The sequence below is a fragment of the Cryptomeria japonica genome, chromosome 6, assembly GCF_030272615.1.
Source record: "Cryptomeria japonica chromosome 6, Sugi_1.0, whole genome shotgun sequence".
Lineage (NCBI taxonomy): Eukaryota > Viridiplantae > Streptophyta > Pinopsida > Cupressales > Cupressaceae > Cryptomeria > Cryptomeria japonica.
Window position 1 is genome coordinate 386,596,057 of NC_081410.1, and position 19,443 is coordinate 386,615,499.

The window sequence follows — 19,443 nt, forward strand, 5'->3', positions numbered from 1 at the left end:
GCATGTGAATCTAGGAAGGATCAATGGAAGAAGAAAGGAATGGGAAGAAAATAAGGAAGGGACTCTTCAAAGGGCAGAATGTTAATCCTATGAGGATCCGGTTATACTGAGAGGGGGGGGTGAATCAGTATTAAAACCAAATGAAACTTTAACTCAAAAACAAACTTATATCAGATCTAATAACCCCTTTATCAGATTTGCTTAACACATTAATCAAATCATTTACCACAACTATCAATACTTTCACCACCAAAGCAATCATATAAACTTGATCATTTACCAACTCATTAACCTTATCAATAAGATCAAAAACTTTCTCAAACAACTTCTTATCAGTAACGGTAACCTCTCATAAACTTCTGATAAAACATCATAACCGGTGTCTCAAAAATAATGCATGAAATGAAATGTAAACAAGAACATCACATGAAAAACATTCCACACATGAACACCATAAGTTTTTGACGTGAAAACCAAATAGAGAAAAACCACGGTGGGAGTTGGTACCCACAAGTATTTGTACTCTTTCGAAGTACGCCCTGTGAGGAGTTTATCCCTGTTAGGAGCTTACAATACGCCCGGTTAGGAGCAGACCCTGTTAGGAGTCACCCGGTTAGGGGATTTGCCTTGCAGCCCAGTTAGGAGCTTGATGATCTGTTAGGATCAACCTCATGAGAGGATTTAACACTCTTTTGAGAGCTGCCCTATTAGGGGACTTAAATGTTTAAGGCAAGTTAGGACCTACCCGGTTAAGGGATTTAAGTTGCTGCAACTGTTAGGGAACAACAGTAAGAAAATGATCTATTACTTGCACTTCTCTGCTTGCTTGATCAGATCCAGTTATGCACAACACTCTGCAACTCTGAAGCAGATCTCACACTTCACTTGGACAGCTTAACACATTCTCTAAGGCCACCAACACCATAAACATCAATTGTGTCAACCTAAATAGCCATCTCAACTAGGTCGGCCACAAAACCTAATTACATCATGAATTTACAATTCAAATCATAAGAGATCATCATAGATCATTATACAAATCATTACAACAAATTACAATGCAATATCAACTGTTGGTTAATTGTAACCCATCACGAAAATCCGATCTGCACCAAAGTCAAACCCTCAAAATGCTCTACTAAGCGTTTTGTTGATTCCCAAGAAAATCTTCCTTGAATCGCGCCAAAACAACAATTAAATCTTTCACGCAGGTTGTGTCGTGTTACCAACTTCATGTAGACTCGTCGTCGATCACCGTCATAATAGAAATCATTACCAATTTGATGATTTCTTCACCGGTCTTTACACCCTACTAAAACCTTAGCAAAACTTCATCAGAAATTTGAAACACGCCTTCCAGTAATCTCCACAAGTTCTGGTTCCGGTCATATACACTTTTCCATGATACAAGTTTACCATCCAAACCGCAAATCACCAATCATCGCCGATCGACCGATCCAATCAAAACAACCTGCTTTACCGGTTAAAGTCCTATTTCACAGAATTTAGCTCACTGTCGGCAAACCCTGTCTTTCAGTAAACCAAATCACTTAGATGACAAAACAAGACATCAGGAACATCAGTTGACATCAGTTACCAGCAATGACAACACAAATAATTGATCATGTCATCTATTCATAGAATCTCAATCTCTTCATCACAAATAGATTTCTATCCTTCACGGATGCAGTCATCCATCTTCAACTACATCACCTGTATCTGTATCAGTTATGTCAAATGCCAACAATCTCCCCCTTTGGCATTGATGGCAACACTAATCAAATATACAATCAGAGTAACATCATCATCTGCAACTTGCTTGTTGGTATCACATCTCTGTCGGTTCTCCTCCTTTTGTCATCTCCCCCTTAACCAATGCTTCTCTGATCTGATCTGATCTTCTGATCTTCAACTTCTCTCACATCTAATTTCTATTCTTTTCTTCTCCTCCTTTGACAACAATACCAAAGATGTAAATGCATCACTTGTCTTCAATTTTGTTGTTGCCTCTTCCATCATCTCTGCTACTCAAATCAGAAAAATTATAACAAAGCATTAAATCAGAACTTTACATCAGACTCACTCCCCCAAAGGAGTAGCCTGTACCTTCATCAATCCTTAGTGAAAAATAAACATGAAATCCACAGGATTGATGGATCTCCATCATTCTAGTTCTTCCGATGTAGGGGTCTAACCCCTAGTTTACCTCTAAGAAACTCAAAGGTAGCCTTCGGTAAGGGCTTAGTAAAGATATCAGCTAATTGATCTTTACTCTTCACATATTCCATCTTCACCTCCTTTTCTTGAACTCTTTCCCTTAGGAATTGATACTTCAATTCAATGTGCTTGGTTTTAGCATGAAGTATAGGATTCTTAGAAATGTTGATTGCACTTGTATTATCACAATAAATAGTCACCGGTTCTGACATATCTGTCTTGAATCCTTCTAGCACATGTCTCATCCATATTGCCTATGTGCAATTCATGGATGCAACTACATACTCAACTTTAATTGTAGATTGAGAAACACAAGTTTGTTTCTTGCTCGTCCATGCCACTAATCTTCCTCCAAGTAGAAAAACTCCACCGGTTGTGCTTTTCCGATCATCCACATTACCTACCCAATCAGCATCAGTAAAAACATCCAAAGTAAAATCTCCTTTATACGGATACCATAAACCATAGTCTACTATGCCTTTGAGATACCAAAAAATTCTCTTCACAGCCACCATGTGACTCTCTTTAGGCTCTTTTTGAAATCTGGCCACTAATCCTACAGCATGAGCAATGTCCGGCCTACTATGGACAACATAGTGTAGCTTGCCAATCATAGATCTGTACTTTTTTCACTAACATCAGGGGAATCATCTTCCTTTGACAACTTGCAGCCAGTCACCATCGATGTTCCTACTGATTTGCAGTCTTCCATGCCGAAAGTCTTCAACACCTCTTTGATATACTTGGTTTGACAAATAAAGATACCACCATCCAGTTGTTGAACCTGTAAGCCAATAAAGAACTTAATTTTACCTATTAGAGACATTTCAAATTCCTTTTTCATTATATCAGCAAAGTCCATACACATATCATCACTTCCACCAAAAATTATGTCATCAACAAATACTTCTGCTATCAGCATCTTGTCTCCATCAGTCTTCAAATAAATGTTACTGTCCTCACTGGTACGTTGGAATCCAATTTTGATCAAATGTGCATGTAATCTCTCATACCATGCCCTTGGTGCCTGCTTTAGACCATGTAGTGCTTTGTGCAATTTACACACCATGTCTTTATCATCGATCGAGGAAAATCCATCCGGTTGTTCAATGTATACTTCTTCTTCTAGAATCCCAATTAGAAAGGCTGACTTGACATCCATTTGGTAGACTTTGAATCCCTTATATGCAGCAAATGTCAGTAGCATTCTTACTCCTCCTAATCTAGCAACAGGTGCAAATGTTTCACCATAATCCTCACCTTCCTCTTGAGCATACCCTTTGCAGACTAACCTTGCCTTGTTTCTTACAATTCTTCCTTCTTCATCCAATTATTTCTTGAAGACCCATTTTGTTCCAATTACATTCTTATCCTCCGGTCTAGGAACAAGTGACCATGTTTGATTCTTCTCAATTTGATCTAATTCTTCATTCATTGCATTAACCCAATCATCATCTTTTAGTGCCTCCTTTAATGTCTTGGGTTCTATTGTAGATATCAAACATGAGTTCTCTCTGATCTTTCTCCTTGTTTGCACACCTGCATTCTTATCACCAATTATTTGCTCTTGTGAATGATTCAATCTGACATATCTAGGTATTGCCTGTGTCGGTTCTGCATCTTCTTCATCAGGTTCTTCATTTTCTTCCTTACTGTCATCGCTTACCGGTTGAGCACCTAGTTTTGCATTTGCCGGTTTTTCATTATTCTTTGCTTCCGATTCAATGACCACAAACTTTTCCTCATTATCATCATTTTCAGGTTCTGATCTGCTTGTGCCTTCAGACTTATCAGATAAATCATCAACTTTTACATTAGCACTTTCAATAATTTTCTTAGTTCTCTTATTGTAACATTTGTATGCTTTACTCTTAGAAGAGTAACCAAGAAAAATTCCATCGTCAGATTTTGCATCAAATTTCTCTGTGTAGTTATCTCTCTTAATAAAACATTGACTTCCAAAAAAAATTAAAATAACTTACACAAGGAGTTTTTCTATACCATAGCTCATAGGATGTCTTATTGTTACCTCTTTTTACCAGTACCCGGTTTAAAATGTATACAGCAGTACTGACCGCATCTATCCAAAACATTTTGGATACATCACCCTGCATTAACATGGTTCTTGCAGCTTCAACTATTGTTTTGTTCATCCTTTCTACTATGCCATTTTGTTGTGGTGTCCTCGGAGCTAACATCTGTCTCTTTATACCCTGTTCATCACAATACTTAACAAATTCATCAGATGTGAATTCACCTCCTCGGTCTGATCTTAAACACTTCAAGTTCTTACCGGTTTCCTTCTCAACCAGAGCTTTAAATGATTTAAATTTATTAAATGCTTTTGATTTCTCTCTCAAAAATGTTACCCACATCATTTTAGAATAGACATCAGTGAAGATTATGAAAAAACTATCACCGTAATAACTCTTTGTTCTCATAGGGCCACAGAGATCAATATGTACCAAATCTAAAACATTCTCAGAAATACAATCCTTGATCTTGAAAGAAATAGAGGTCATTTTACCGATTTGACAATCTTTGCATATCACACTATCCGGTTTGACAAGTTGGGGTAATTCTCTTACAACACTTGACTTGCTTATCTTAACCAAATTATCAAAATTAACATGACATCTTTTATGCCATAACCAACTGTCTTCCATTCTTGCAACCAGACAATTATTAATATTACTATTCAAATGGAATAAGTTACCTCTAGTTTGCTTCCCGGTAGCAATCAGTTCACCATTAACTCCAAGAATTTTGCAGACTCGACTCTTAAACTCAAGCAAATAACCTTTATCATTGAGCTGACCAACACTTAAAAGATTATGCTTAAGACCATCAACCCAAAATACATCATCAGCATTACTCTTTCCATTTAGAGAGATAGAACCTTTACCTTTCACCATGCAGGGAGAGTTATTTCCAAATCTAACAACACCTCCATCAAATTCATTAAGGGTTATGAACTTACTTTTGTCTTCAGTCATGTGGTGTGAGCAGCCATTGTCTATAATCCATTCATCACTATTCTCCAAATGAGATACTAGTGCCTTTTCATCTGACAGTTCCTCCTTCACGGCTACAACCACAATTTCTTCATTGTCATCTTCTTCTTCTGACTCCTCATCGGTCACACCTTCATCTACTGCAACATTACAATGTTTCTTGCCCTTTCCTTTGAATCTTCTAAACTTTTCTTTCTTATCGGTGTTAGGGCAGTTAGCAGCAATATGACCAATTTTATTACAAGAGAAACACTTCAAAGGCAGCTTTCCTTTATACTTACCAGTGCCTCTTGGAAATCTCTTTTGCTAGCAAAGCCTCAAGTTCCATCACTTGATCTTCATTGTCCTCGTTTCCCCGATTACTTCCATGACTTGTCCTGCACTCATGATTTTGACATATATCTTTTCCTTTTCTAGCAGATGAACCGATAACAAAAGCTTTAAAGGTAGATTCAATAGATTTTGTCACACTATTGTCAAAACTATTTTAACTCGAAAGTTGTAAGCTTACCAATCAATGAATCAACAATTACCTTATCCTTTGAAATTGATCTAAGTTCTTGGATTGTCGATACTCTTATAGCATACTGAGGTTGAAGAGTTCTGAGCATTTTACTTACTATTGTATCATCTTCTATTTTGCCTCCAACACTCTTTATGCCGCCAACAACTTCTTTGATTCTCTGACCATACTGTCCAATATTCTCTCCTTCAAGCATTCTCATGTCATCGAACTTTCTTCTCAAGCTTTCCTCTTTGGCTCTTTGAACATGCTCATCTCCTCCATAGATTGTTTCTAACTTTTCCCAAACCTCACCTACAGTTTCCAATCCTTGAACATCAATATATTATGAATCAGATAAAGTACTTACAATAGCTTCTAGTAGGGCTTGCATGTTATCTTGCTGCTCTCTGAGTTCATTCGGTGTCAAGGGAGTAGTGGTAGGAGCAACATATGTTGTTTCAACTTGCTTCCAATATTGTGCTCCAAGATCTTTGATGTAGATCTTCATTATGTCTTTCCAAATCTTGTAGTTATCCTTGTTGAACTTGGGACCCTCTTTCTTCATCATCTCGAATTCCTCAGAATCTTTCCTCAAGCGGTTAGGCTTTCTGCACACAGGGGACCAAAGCTCTGATACCAATTGTTAATCCTATGAGGATCCGGTTAATACTGAGAGGGGGGGATGAATCGGTATTAAGACCAAATGAAACTTTTAACTCAAAAACAAACTTACATCAGATCTAAAACCATTTAACAAATGCCTCAACTTCTTTAATCAGATCTAATAACCCCTTTATCAGATTTGCTTAACACATTAATCAAATCATTTACCACAACCATCAATACTTTCACCACCAAAGAAATCATATAAACTTGATCATTTACCAACTCATTAACCTTATCAAGAAGATCAAAAACTTTCTCAAACAACTTCTTATCAGTACCGGTAACCTCAGATAAACTTCTGATAAAACATCATAACAGGTGTCTCAGAAATAATGCATGAAATGAAATATAAACAAGAACATCACATGAAAAATATTCCACACATGAACACCATAAGTTTTTGAAGTGGAATCCAAATAGGGAAAAACCACAGCGGGAGTTGGTACCCACAAGTATTTGTACTCTTTCGAAGTACGCCCTGTTAGGAGCTTACAATACGCCCGATTAGGAGCAGACCCTGTTAGGAGTCACCCGGTTAAGGGATTTGCCTTGCAGCTCGATTAGGAGCTTGATGATCTGTTAGGATCAACCTCGTGAGAGGATTTAACACTCTTTTGAGAGCTGCCCTGTTAGGGGACCTAAATGTATAAGGCCTGTTAGGACCCACCCGGTTAAGGGATTTAACTTGTTGCAACTGTTAGGGAACAATAGTAAGAAAATGATCTGTTACTTGAACTTCTCTGCTTGCTTGATCAGATCCAGTTATGCACAACACTCTACAACTCTCAGGCAGATCTCACACTTCACTTGGACGGCTTAACGCATTCTCTAAGACCACCGACACCATAAACATCAATTGTGTCGACCTAAATAGCCATCTCAACTAGGTCGGCCACAAAACCTAATTACATCATGAATTTACTATTCAAATCATAAGAGATCATTATAGATCGTTATACAGATCATTACAACAAATTACAATGCAACCGATTTGCACCAAAGTCAAACCCTCAAAACACTCTACTAAGCGTTTTGTTGATTCCCAAGAAAATCTTCCTTGAATTGCGCCAAAACAACAATTAAATCTTTCAGGCAGGTTGTGTCGTGTTACCAACTTCATGTAGACTCGTCATCGATCACCATCATAACAGAAATCATTACCGGTTTGATGATTTCTTCACCGGTCTTTAAACCCTACTAAAACCTTAGCAAAACTTCATCAGAAATTTGAAACACACCTTCCGGTAATCTCCACAAGTTCCGATTCCGATCAAATACACCTTTCCATGATACAAGTTTACCATCCAAACCGCAAATCACCAATCATCGCCGATCAACCGATCCAATCAAAACAACTCTGCTTTATCGGTTAAAGTCCTATTTCACAAACTTTAGCTCATTGCCGATAAACCCTGTCTTTCGGTAAACCAAATCACTTAGATGACAAAACAAGACATCAGGAACATCAGTTGACATCAATTGCCAGCAATGACAACACAAATAACTGATCATGTCATCTATTCATAGAATCTCAATCTCTTCATCACAAATAGACTTCTATCCTTTACCGGTGCAATCATCCATCTTCAATTGCATCACATGTATCTATATCAGTTATGCCAAATGCCAACACAAAAATTATGAAGGGTTGTAATCTTTCAAAGGGTAGAAATTGTGAAAGGTTGTGACTCTTTCAAAGGGCATAATTGATGAAGAGTTGTACTCTTTCAAAGGGTTGGTAACTGTGAAAGAATGTGACTCTTTCAAAGGGTAGAAATTATGAAAGGTTGTACTCTTTCAAAGGGTGGAAATTGTGAAAGGTTGCGATTCTTTTGAAGGAACAAAATGATGAAGGTTGTGACTCTTTCAAAGGGTGGTAATTGTGAAAGGTTGTGACTCTTTCAAAGTGCAGAAATTACGGAGGGTTGTAATCTTTCAAAGGTTTGTAATTGTGAAAGGTTGTGACTCTTGCAAAGGATAGACATGATGAAGAGGTGTGACTTCTCCCTCACATTGGAAGATATAATGGAGAGAAAGTTTCATTTGAGGAGGACATGCAAGGGAGATCAATTTGGAAAATAATTTTTTAATCTCAAACACAGCATTGAAGGGCGGTGACTCAATTCTTATCAAAGGTGGTGACCCTGTCACCAATAAAGTATAAAAGAGAAATCATTCCAAGCATTCAAGGATCACTTATCAATATCACTCGCCAATGCATCAAATCAGTCACTCAATCATCACTCATCACTCCATGAATTCAACATTTGTTCAATCATCATTCGCCGACATATCAAATCATCAAATCAAAGGAAATCATTAATTGGGAATAAAAGAATCAAGCAAACAAACCAACAATTAATTCTTCCATCAATTCAATAAGTCTAATATCAATCATTCCAACATCCATCATCCAAACATCAACCATTTTACAATCAAATCATTCAAATATCAATCATTAAAGCATCAATCATCCGAACATCAATTTATTTAAGTATCCACTCATCAATCCTTCAAGAAATGATGATAAAGACATATCAAGCAATCAGCGATACTCTAGAAAACTCCTTGAGCAATCAGTCTTGAATTTCAGAAAGTGTCTTGCAAATAGGAAGGATGGCCCCCCTTCCAAGTCCATGAGATGAGAGGATGGACCCCCTCTCGTGCTCTTATCAAGTATGCGACCCCAAGATAGACTGGACGGCCAGCCTTCCATGCTCGTGGGACAAGAGGTGGAATGAATGGCCCACCTTCTATGCTCTTGGGCTTGATCAAGGAGGATGGCCCACCTTAATATTGCTATTTGCAAGTATTTTCAAGAAATTCACAATATAATTTTGCTATTAGGAATATGCTATGATGTATTGATCCTAATATTAATGATGCTATGATTTATTGATATGGTTTTTATTGATCTTGGACAAGACAGTCCAAAGGAGATTTATTACAGAAAATCAAGATAAATTCTATCTTCTGAATTATTCTTAGAATTTTAAGTTGAATATTATAATCAAATGTCTTTAGTTTTGATTAAATTATATTTACAAATATATTGCAGTTCTCATCTTAAGTTGGAATTGTTGTTTTAGGGCAAAAATCAGGAATATCCCAAGAAGGGACATTACAATTGGTATCAGAGCCTTGATCCTGCCAGCCTAAGGATCAAAAAAGGAATGTGTTCCTATTTTACACTTTAAGGACTTCCTAAGATGTAAAGCATCTTCTTCATACATTCTACTAAAAACCAAGATATCATCACACTATAATCGATAGGTAGCCTGACTAACTTTTCATCAACTTCATTATGTTAGTCAGGAACATTGCACAATCCAAATGGTAAAACAAGCCACTCAAACAATCCTTGCTTAGTCATAAACATTGATTTTCATTCATCTTCTTCTTTAATTTGAATTTGGTGATACCATAAGTTTAAATCCAGCTTTGTAAAATACTCAGCATGTTATAGTTGACCCAATAAGTCATCTCAATTCAAAGCAGCAGGTACCTATTCTTTTAGAATAATTTTGTTCAATAACCTATTATCAACACACACTCACCAAGTCCCATCTTCTTTGGCACATCTACAATAGGAGAACCTCAAGGCAAAGTAATTGATCCAATCACACCTTGCTCAATGACTACCTTTAGCTGCAACTTAACCTCATTAGCCTCTACAACACTTTGACAATGCAGCCCATGCAAAGTCTTTTCCACATAGCAACAAAGAGAAAACTTTCCAGTTACATCAATGAGCCTCCTAGCTTAAGAAACTCTAATCGTGAGATTTTAAACCTATTGGCACACTAGCTCGCTTGTGATATGTAAGGATCTTCTCATCTTGAACATCTTTGCTGCAATCCCTGAAGTACTCTGTCATGTCTTCACATAATAAGCTTGCCTTTATACCTTGAATTAATATAATTAAGTTGGTGGACAAATTGATGTGGTAAACGTTGATTAAAATTATGTAGAAGCAAATCTTCTATCTACCATTTTGACAAAATTAACTATGGCAATAAAAGAGAACTGTTCTTTCGATTCATTTGCTAATCTATCTGCAGATTTATTGCTTTCCTTAAGGCAAACTGAAACTCAGTCTTTTAACAACTGCACTTCTTCTAGAATGTAATTTAACTTCCAATATAACTTGACCTTTAATACAACCGTTTATAAAAACCTACGAGTCGCCTTCTACTTTTAAGAACTTACAACCCAGCCATTTGGCTGTCTGCATATTTTATCATAACAGATAAACCTTCCAACATGAAGTTCAGAGTGAAGTCTTTATCATTCTAGCTCATATACTGATTTTTCCTTTGAAAGTAGGTTTTATCTCTCACATGGAGTTAGGGCTTACACGAAAGACACAACAAACATCTAGAAATATCACATCAACAAGAACTTCATCCTTAAACTTTGGATTAAATACATATGTCAATTTACATTGACTTGTGACTCAGATGATCACTCTTCGTTTCAGCCATATAAGGATGGCCAATAATTTTCAACCCAAACTCACCTTACAACTTTGGAACATTAGGTTTTCTTGAATCAAACAATGCATCAATCTTCTTACCCTTGACTAGTATCTTGATGTGGGATAATTTAGTGAGTTCTTCCTCATCTTGGGAACCTACACCCGCTATACATGTACCTCTACACACTATGGCCCAGTGTTCCATGACCGTTGGGGATGGGGAGATGGGGGGACGTGGGGACGGGCTTCGGGGATAGGGGGACTTGGGCCTAGGGGGGGGGAATGCGTTTCCGTGGAACACTGCTATGGCCCAAACAATCTCTCATTAATATTAGAACTGCAAACATTGTTACACACATAACGAGATTTACAGGACAGTCATAAGGATGTTCTAAATAGTCAAGAGAGTGTTGAAAGTGCTCTACAAACCTAAGTTGACAGTGGTGAAACGAATTCAGAAACCTGCAAAGACATTATCGAGCATATGGAGAAATGTTTACAAAAGTGTAATGCAAACTAAAACAGTCATGAAGACAAAAGACTGTGATAGGTATAGGAAAGCATTGCAAAGTCAAGTGTACAATTAACAGAGGTTAAATAAACAAGAGGACAGTTGGATAAAGGTCCCAGCCATACTCATTTTTAAGGTCAAGTTCATAGTTGTATGTGACAATGATGACAGGGAAAGATAGCAGCCTGTTTGAGTATGACGGCAGTCAAGTCCTAAATCATGAAAAGTCAAGGCCATATGATAAATGGAAGAGACAATTGTTGTGGAATCCAAGTATGAAAAATTGTTGATGCATTTGCATTTTCAGGATATCAAGAAGCTATTCAAGGCAGAAATCCAAAAATAATTGCCTTAATTGTGGCCATGGTGGGCCTTTGTTGTTGTTGTTGTAGTTGTAATAATGAGGTTTTTGCAAGCTGTCATAAGATTGTTTGAAGTATATGGATCCATCATCCTATTGCATATGCTGAAGTTACAGTATAAGAAAAACATACAAATCCAAGGTAAACAAATTCAAGTTCTAGATAATTGAGCAACCAACAACTTTCATCAAGTAGAGAGCAAGGGAGTGTAAGCCACTTCTCAACTTATGTCTACAGTGAAAAGCCGTGGATGTAGGAAGATTGTCCACTGAGGCAAACACAGTCAAGAAAGACGCATCAATCATTGGAACCTTTTCAACCTTGTAACTGTGCCTTAAACCCTAATTTTCTCACCTTCCCCATCGAGAAAATCAGTTAATTAGTTAAGTACCCTTTTCAAAGCAAAGCACTTTGTTTCGCAACAAGGTAGAATTTAAATTAGACACCTAGTTTTTCCAGAGACTAAACTGCACCAATTGCCCCTAACCGAAAATTCTAAATCGCAAAAGCTCATTAAAATCTGTAACATACTGGAACAAATGAAATGGTCTCGGATGGTTTCGAAAGCAGGGAGACATCTCACAGCGATGAAAATGGACAAGATACCATAACCAACAAAATATCGGAAAGGAAGAAATTAAAAAATCATTAGAAAATAATAATAATAACAATATTAATACCCGCTCTTTCTTGAGCTCTTTTTTGTGCTCCATTTCTTCAAGGGCGCGGGCTCGTCTGGCTTCAAGAGCGTGCAGCTCCTGTTCCTTGAATGGCCAATCATTGGGTATGCCTGGATCCTTTTCAACTTTCGTCCTTCTCGTTTTCCCCAGCTTTTTGGCTTCCTTGGCCTTCTTCTTGTGATGCTCTCTCACTTTCTTCAGTATTTTGTATTTCTTCCGTAATGGCACACGTTTGCTCTTGCTCTCTGAATATCATGAAACCCAAAAATCAAACAAAAATCAAAAAGAAAAATGAAGTTCAAAGCTCGATATGATTTTACATTGAATCAAATGCATCAGAAATAGATTTGCGTACTTTTACTGCGTTTCACCATTTTTGTGGTATGGAGGGATCTGTGAGCTGCGTTATTGACTTCCGGGCAGCGTTAAAGTATTTCAAGGGTTTAGGGTTCTTGAGACAGAGCTATAGCCTCCATAAAAATGGTATAATATAAACACTAGGTCGCCATCAAATTCCAAGCTTCCAAGGGTTATTAAATTGAAGGAGGTAATTAAATCGAAGTATTAGATTTAAGAGTTCAAATATTGACTTATATTTTTGGAAATAATATAAACTACCATATTTATGAATTCTTATACTATTGCGTGTATTTAATTTTATTAGTTCCTCTCCAGGCAAGATTATTGCCATTAATTCAACTAATTATTCTAAAGTATTAATTTTATTTTTTTTTAAATTATATAATCTATATTTAATTTATATTTTACATAACTATAAAAATGTCATTTTTTTAATTTATATTAGTTCATATGAAAAACAATAAAAAAAAAACTTTTTTATACATTGAATTCAATGTACAATATTATTTCATTGAATAATCATTTTCAAAAAAAAGATAACTATTATATCTTAATAATCAATTGTTTCTGGATTAGATTGTGTGTAATTTTTTGCATCACACATTGTAGACACCTAAATTTGGTTAATTAATTTAATCAAATTTAAATCCTTATTCTTCCAATTAATTAATCCCCATTTCCTTTTCTTCTAGTTAATTAATCCTCGATCCAATCCTTCTAATTAATTAATTAACCCCCAATCCATTTCCTCCTAATTAATTAACCTAGTTAAATAATCCCCTTTTTGCCATACCATTTGATTAATTATCTTTAATTAATTAAATGTCCTTTATCCAAAACCCCCATGAATTAATTAATTAGACTCAAATCCCATTTGAGCACATGGCTCCTAACCTCCCCCAACCTAGTCATCCTCCAAACCTCCCAACCAACCCTATTTATCCTAACCTCCTCTATTATATTCCTCCAAACCTCCATACGTGCACATCCTAACCAACTTCCCTAATTTGGGGGAAAATATCCTATTTTGGGTGGCTTTGCCCAAAATGGACATGTGTCCTTCACCTCTTTCCCTCTAGTTGAGCCACTTGTCCCTTTTGAGGACGAGTGTCTCCTCTTCACACCCCCTCTCCTTCATCTCATCTTCTATATAAACCCTCCATTTCATATGCAAAACATCCACCTTTATACAGGCATACCGTCACTGTGTCGGAATCATTACTCACTCCCATATTTGCATTATCACATCCATTATCATTTTCATCAACAATCATGGAGCATAATTGAACATTTGTTGACATCATGAGCACACATCAAATCCTAGAATAATTGAATCAAAGCGAGGATATTGGTTTGCATTGCTTGTCATTTGTGTTCTTCATTTTGATTTTAACATTCTTATCTCAGAGTGTTGAGTTTAATGGCTCTTTTGGTTGTTTTCTTTGTTATTCAATCGTTTAGTTTAGCACGCACATTTTCCCCTCACACATTTCTGGCACGCCCGGTAGGACCCACTTCACGGGTCATTCTAACATTTATTTTTGTCTGAGTGTGTTTATTGCAGATTTTGAGTACTTGCAAGCAAAAAAGTAGATCTACAAGTTGATTTTCGCCTAGGCGAAAGTCTATTTTCTCAATCCTGTGATTTCACGAAACATCGGGTTTGCACCCTAAAACAGCGAGTTTGTGCCTTGAAACAGCGGGTTTGCGCCCTAAAACCTGATGCAATCAAGGCAGGGAGATCCAATGAAGGATAGCCCAACCTTGCAGCTTAACACATAAATCATGCACAACATACTGGTAACTGATAACAAGATGCCAGAACAACAGCAAGAACAACTGGTAACAACACAAAACACATAACCGGTAAATAACTCGAATAAATCTTATTACAGTTTGAAGGATTTCACATGCCACATGTTGGAACGCAGTCCAGGATACAAATAATGCTTAGAACACAATTACAAGATCCGCAAATCATCCACATATCATATAGGCTTCTGGGAACAGTCGATCGGTTCTACCCTAATCCGAACTTCAGCCTTCCGGCTTCAATCCAACCGGAACATAATCTTGTCGAATCTACATCTTCGTTCGATCTCATAACTCTGTCTTCTATCTTCTAACTTTTGTCTTCTCAAATGATTCACAAGCTTCCTTTTATATCATCCATAAATAATTACAACTCAGTCAAGTCGACCCAAAGACCAACCGGTTCATGAAACCTGCAACAGTAACCTGTCAGCTTAAATCACCAAGAACAAACTCAAAAACATAAAACGAAGTGCGAACCTCCGAAAATATCGGCCAAGGCCCAAAACAACATCTCCAATGATCCGCAAGTCACGGAGATCAACCGCAACCCGAAATCATCTTCACTCAACACACTGCCAGACTAACCGGTAAGAACCTATCAACCAGACCAATACCGTAATCCACATCTCACCGAAAACAAAGCCAAATGCTATGAAACTCGAACAGGACAAAGATCACGAACACAAGGGATTAAACCCAAAACCACAACACTAAACACTGAAACCAGAAGAAATTCCACACTCTCAAGCAACTCCACTGAAAATTGTTCAACTGGTAAGAACTAGACCAATGCTCCTACATCAAAACTGTGGGTACGCTAATATTATTTTCATACGACAGCGGGATCGCCATCATCAGTTTTGTATGGAAGGTAAAATTTTCATTAAGTTTTGGGTTTTTTATAAATGATAATTGGCTTTTGTTTATGAAACAACGGGTTCGCTTAAAACAGCGGGTTTACGCCACACAATAGCGGGATCGCTTATTATCATTTGCATGATTTTTCTTAATGTTATTTTGGCACTAATAAGATAACTTGTGTGTTAGCATTTTAGACAGACAGCAGGAACATGTTTTAGACAACCAGCGGGTTTGCGCCTTGAAACAGCAGGTTTGCGCCTTGAAACAACGGGTTTGCGCTTTGAAACAGCGGGTTCGCTTAAAACAACAAGTTTGTGCCATACAGTAGCGAGATCGCTAATTATCATTTACATGATTTTCCAAAATGCTATTTTAGTACTAATCAACTAATTTGTGTGTTGTTGGGTAGTTTTACTAACGTTTGTGCAACATTTAGAACTATAAGAAGACCCCTAAGCATTTAAACACTAACATTTTGCTTATAGGACTGCTAAAGAAAGTGGGGTTTCGTTGGAACAAATTTGCTCATTTCATTTATTTTATTTCCTTCTTTATTTTGTGTCTTATTGCATAATTAGGCACACTTCATTTCAATTAAGGGAATGGACATGTTGTGTCTTTTGAGTAATTAGGCACACTTCAATTCAAGTAAAGGAATGAATCCCATGTTTTTCGTGTCTTGCACGCTTGTGCATCTGTAGAGTGGTCCTACTACTAACACACACTATCCTCTCCCTTTAGCTCTCGTGGTCATAGGTGAAAGAGAAAAGTGTTAGCAACGCTCGATTTTACTTTCTAAGTAGGAGGGCATATCCCCCCGAGTAGCCTATAAGGTCAGGTGAGGGGAGAACGACCCAAGCGGTACTTTCTTTCGGTCTTCTATATAAATATTTGATTTTAGCGAAAGCTATAAATCAACTGGTAACATTGTGTTATACCGATGGTTTCCCTCAATATCATTATGCAAATACCTTTGTGGTCTTGACGCAAGTCAAAATTCCCTGGTGCTTCTGTTGTAGATGCGTAAATTTTTGTGTTCTACAGGCTGGGATATCTCTTAAATGAGCTAGCCACTGCATGTATTACTACCTGATTCACCTCGAAAGTTCCCCCACTATGAGCCAATTATTCTTTAGCATCCAAAAGTCCTTCTACGTGTTAACTCAGGTGTTGTGATACGCGCGTATCGAAGAAAGTCCTCGTGTACCCCCCAATTCGAGATAGAAAATTCACTCGGAAGTGATTACCCAGGAATTTGAAGCTTGGCATGCCCGAGAAGTGTGTGTCGAGGGTGGAGCCAGTGTTGTCAGGCTTCTTTCTATCTAGTTGGATATGGTATTTTGGGCAAGGAGATTTAACACATACTGTCATTTGACTATCCATAGGGTTGTACTTAACTAATTTTATCTGTTTTATGGTCAAATCTTCATGCTTGCTATATTTGGTGTCAAGTCTTTTATCGAAAGATCAGTCTAGCGGGTTTGAAGTCAGTTCTAGTGGGTTTGTGGTCTATTACAGCGGGTTTGCAATCTTGTATTAACGAGAATGTTGTCAACTTTGAGCCAGAATTGACATACTTAGCGCAGTCACTGTCATTTTCTCAACCAGAGGATTTGCTCTTTATTCCAGCAAGTTTGTGTTAGAGTAAAGTAATTAATTAACTTTGCTCTCCTCTTAAGATTTCCCTTTATGCACATATTAGTCATTTAATAATTAATATTTAATTATTAAATGCTCACACCTTAGGGTTAGGTTTTCCTTTTGGTGTTGATCTCCTTTATAAGGATTGATCTCTTGTATTATTCATATTCTTGATTTATTTTTCTCTGATAATACATCTTTTCTCTTTGTCAGAGCCAAAACTCTTGTATTCATTCTCTCTCTTTCTCTGTGACAGGTTTCTTGCATGCAGGTTTCTTTTGGGTTCTGTGGATTTGTATTTCTCAAATCCTACATGGTATCAGAGCTGGATCTGCTGCAGCTTGTTCAGAATTTTGAAAGATTTTGAGATCCAGGTTTTGGTTGCATCAGATCTGTGTTTGTCTTCTATTTTTTATTTTGGAATAGGGGGTATTTTTTTTCGGTGCACTTTGAGCCCAAACGGACCTCACCGTTGAGCTCGTAGCGCCCAAAAACCCCTATTTCCATATAAAATTCGTCCGATTTGGACACAGTTGCACCAGGAGGCAAATTTTTTTTGGCCCCAAGGCCGTACGGCCCTAGGGCACGAAAACCGAGGCGGGTTTTCAAAAAAAATCAAAAAAAAATAATTTAAAAACGCAGTTTTTTTGTTTAAAAAGCGCGCAGCCTTTTTTGGAGGGACGCGCAGCCCGGCGGCCACCGCCGCAGGCGGTCACCACCGGCCGCGGCCCGGTCTCCACCGCTGCGCCGCCGGCACAGCCCCCGCCCGAGCGCCGCCCGGCCCCAACCCGCTCGCCGCCTGCGACCACCCCGCGCGCCGCCGCCGCCCCTGCGCCGCCCCCTGTGCCACCAGCCCCAACGCTAGCCCCTGGTCGCCCAGAGGACCAGGGGCTTATTTTTTTAAGCCCTTGAGGGCTTAAAGGGCCTATTTGAGCTTTTTTGGAGCAGTTTTACTAAATCGGGTATAACTCGGGCATTTTAGCTCGGATTTTCGAATGAAAATAGGCGTTGGAAAGCTGGTTCCGAGCCCGATCTAAAAGATGGAGATCTTTTTTCTGATTTTTTCATTTTGTAGTGTTTTTTGCCAGTCGAAGTCAGAACAAGTTTTTTGCACTCCAGGAGCCATATCTTTTGCATACGGACTCCGTTTTTCGAAAGCGAATAGGCGTCGGAAAGGTGGTTCTGTGCTCTTTTCAAATCTACAGTCTATTTCATCAGAAAAATCTTCAGGTGCTCCAAATTTTGTCTCAACCCGTTATTACTTTCTATCATTTTCTGGCTTTCAGTTTGTACTGGGGATTAGTTTTTTGCATTGTGGGGGGTGTTTTCTCTTGCTTTCTGTTATTTACATCAGAAAACTAGAATTTACAAACACCAATACAAAAAAAAAATCAAACCCCCTTCTGCATCTTCTGTCTAGTTCTGAAAGACCACTTAATAATAATTAAAAATTCAGAGCAGTTGAGGCACAGTTTACAGGATGGCAGACAGACCTATTGAATCTCTCACACCGCATAATTACCACACTTGGAAGGGTCGCATGATGACTCTTCTCCAGTCAAAAGGGTTATGGTCCTGTTTGGATGAGGTTCAGCCTCAGTTGACACGTCCTTTTGAGATTATGCAGCACAGGAACAATATGGATCAGGCTATGGGATTGATGGCTTTACACATTTCCGACAGTCTCCAGTTTCATCTTGAGGGTTGTATCACTCCTCGAGCCATTTGGACCAAGTTTGAGGGACTTTTTGGTACTGTCAACGAGTTCAGAGCTTTGCAGCTTGAGGCAGAGTTAACTTCCTTGGTACCTGATTCATTTCCTTCTATTGAGGACTTTCTGATGAAGTTCAAACAGCAAAGATCTATCTTGCAGGGTTGTGGTAAGACTAAGACTGATACGGAGTGCATTTTCCTGATTCTCTCCAAGCTTCGGGGTCCATTTCAGATCTTCTCTTCGACCTTCTATTCCACCATAGATGCCTTGGGTGCTCGACATGTCATGCCTTCTTTTGAGGTCTTTTGTGATCGTCTGACTCGTGAGCAAGCTAAGCTTAAGCAGTTGGATTCACTTTCAGGTTCACAGAACCAAGCATTGGTAGCCCAGTCCTCCAAAGGAAAACAGAAGCAGAAACCGAAGCCTAAGAAAGATTCAGAGGCTAGTGAGAATCCCTCCAAGCCACCACCTAAGTTTGATTCAAAACCACAATTCAATTCTAAACAGGGCAAATCTTCAAAGTCTGGTGAGTCTTCCTCCAAGACTAAGAAGAAATCAGGTGATCCTTGCAGTTTTTGTGGCAAGGAAGGACATCCCGTTTCCAGGTGTTGGAAACGTTT

The 19,443-nt window shown here is 38.1% G+C and overlaps 1 protein-coding gene across 1 annotated transcript in view; it reads right to left on the reverse strand.

Moving 5' to 3' along the window:
• Positions 1-12,962, reverse strand: part of LOC131067367 (guanine nucleotide-binding protein-like NSN1) — a 33,832-nt gene extending 20,870 nt beyond the window's left edge. The window contains exons 1-2 of the mRNA XM_058002335.2: positions 12,788-12,962; positions 12,433-12,677 (exon numbers count right to left, since the gene is read on the reverse strand). Of these exons, the coding sequence (XP_057858318.2) occupies positions 12,433-12,677; positions 12,788-12,806 (264 nt within the window). The 5' untranslated portion in view covers positions 12,807-12,962. The remainder of the gene's footprint in view (positions 1-12,432; positions 12,678-12,787) is intronic.
• Positions 12,963-19,443: the final 6,481 nt, after the last annotated feature.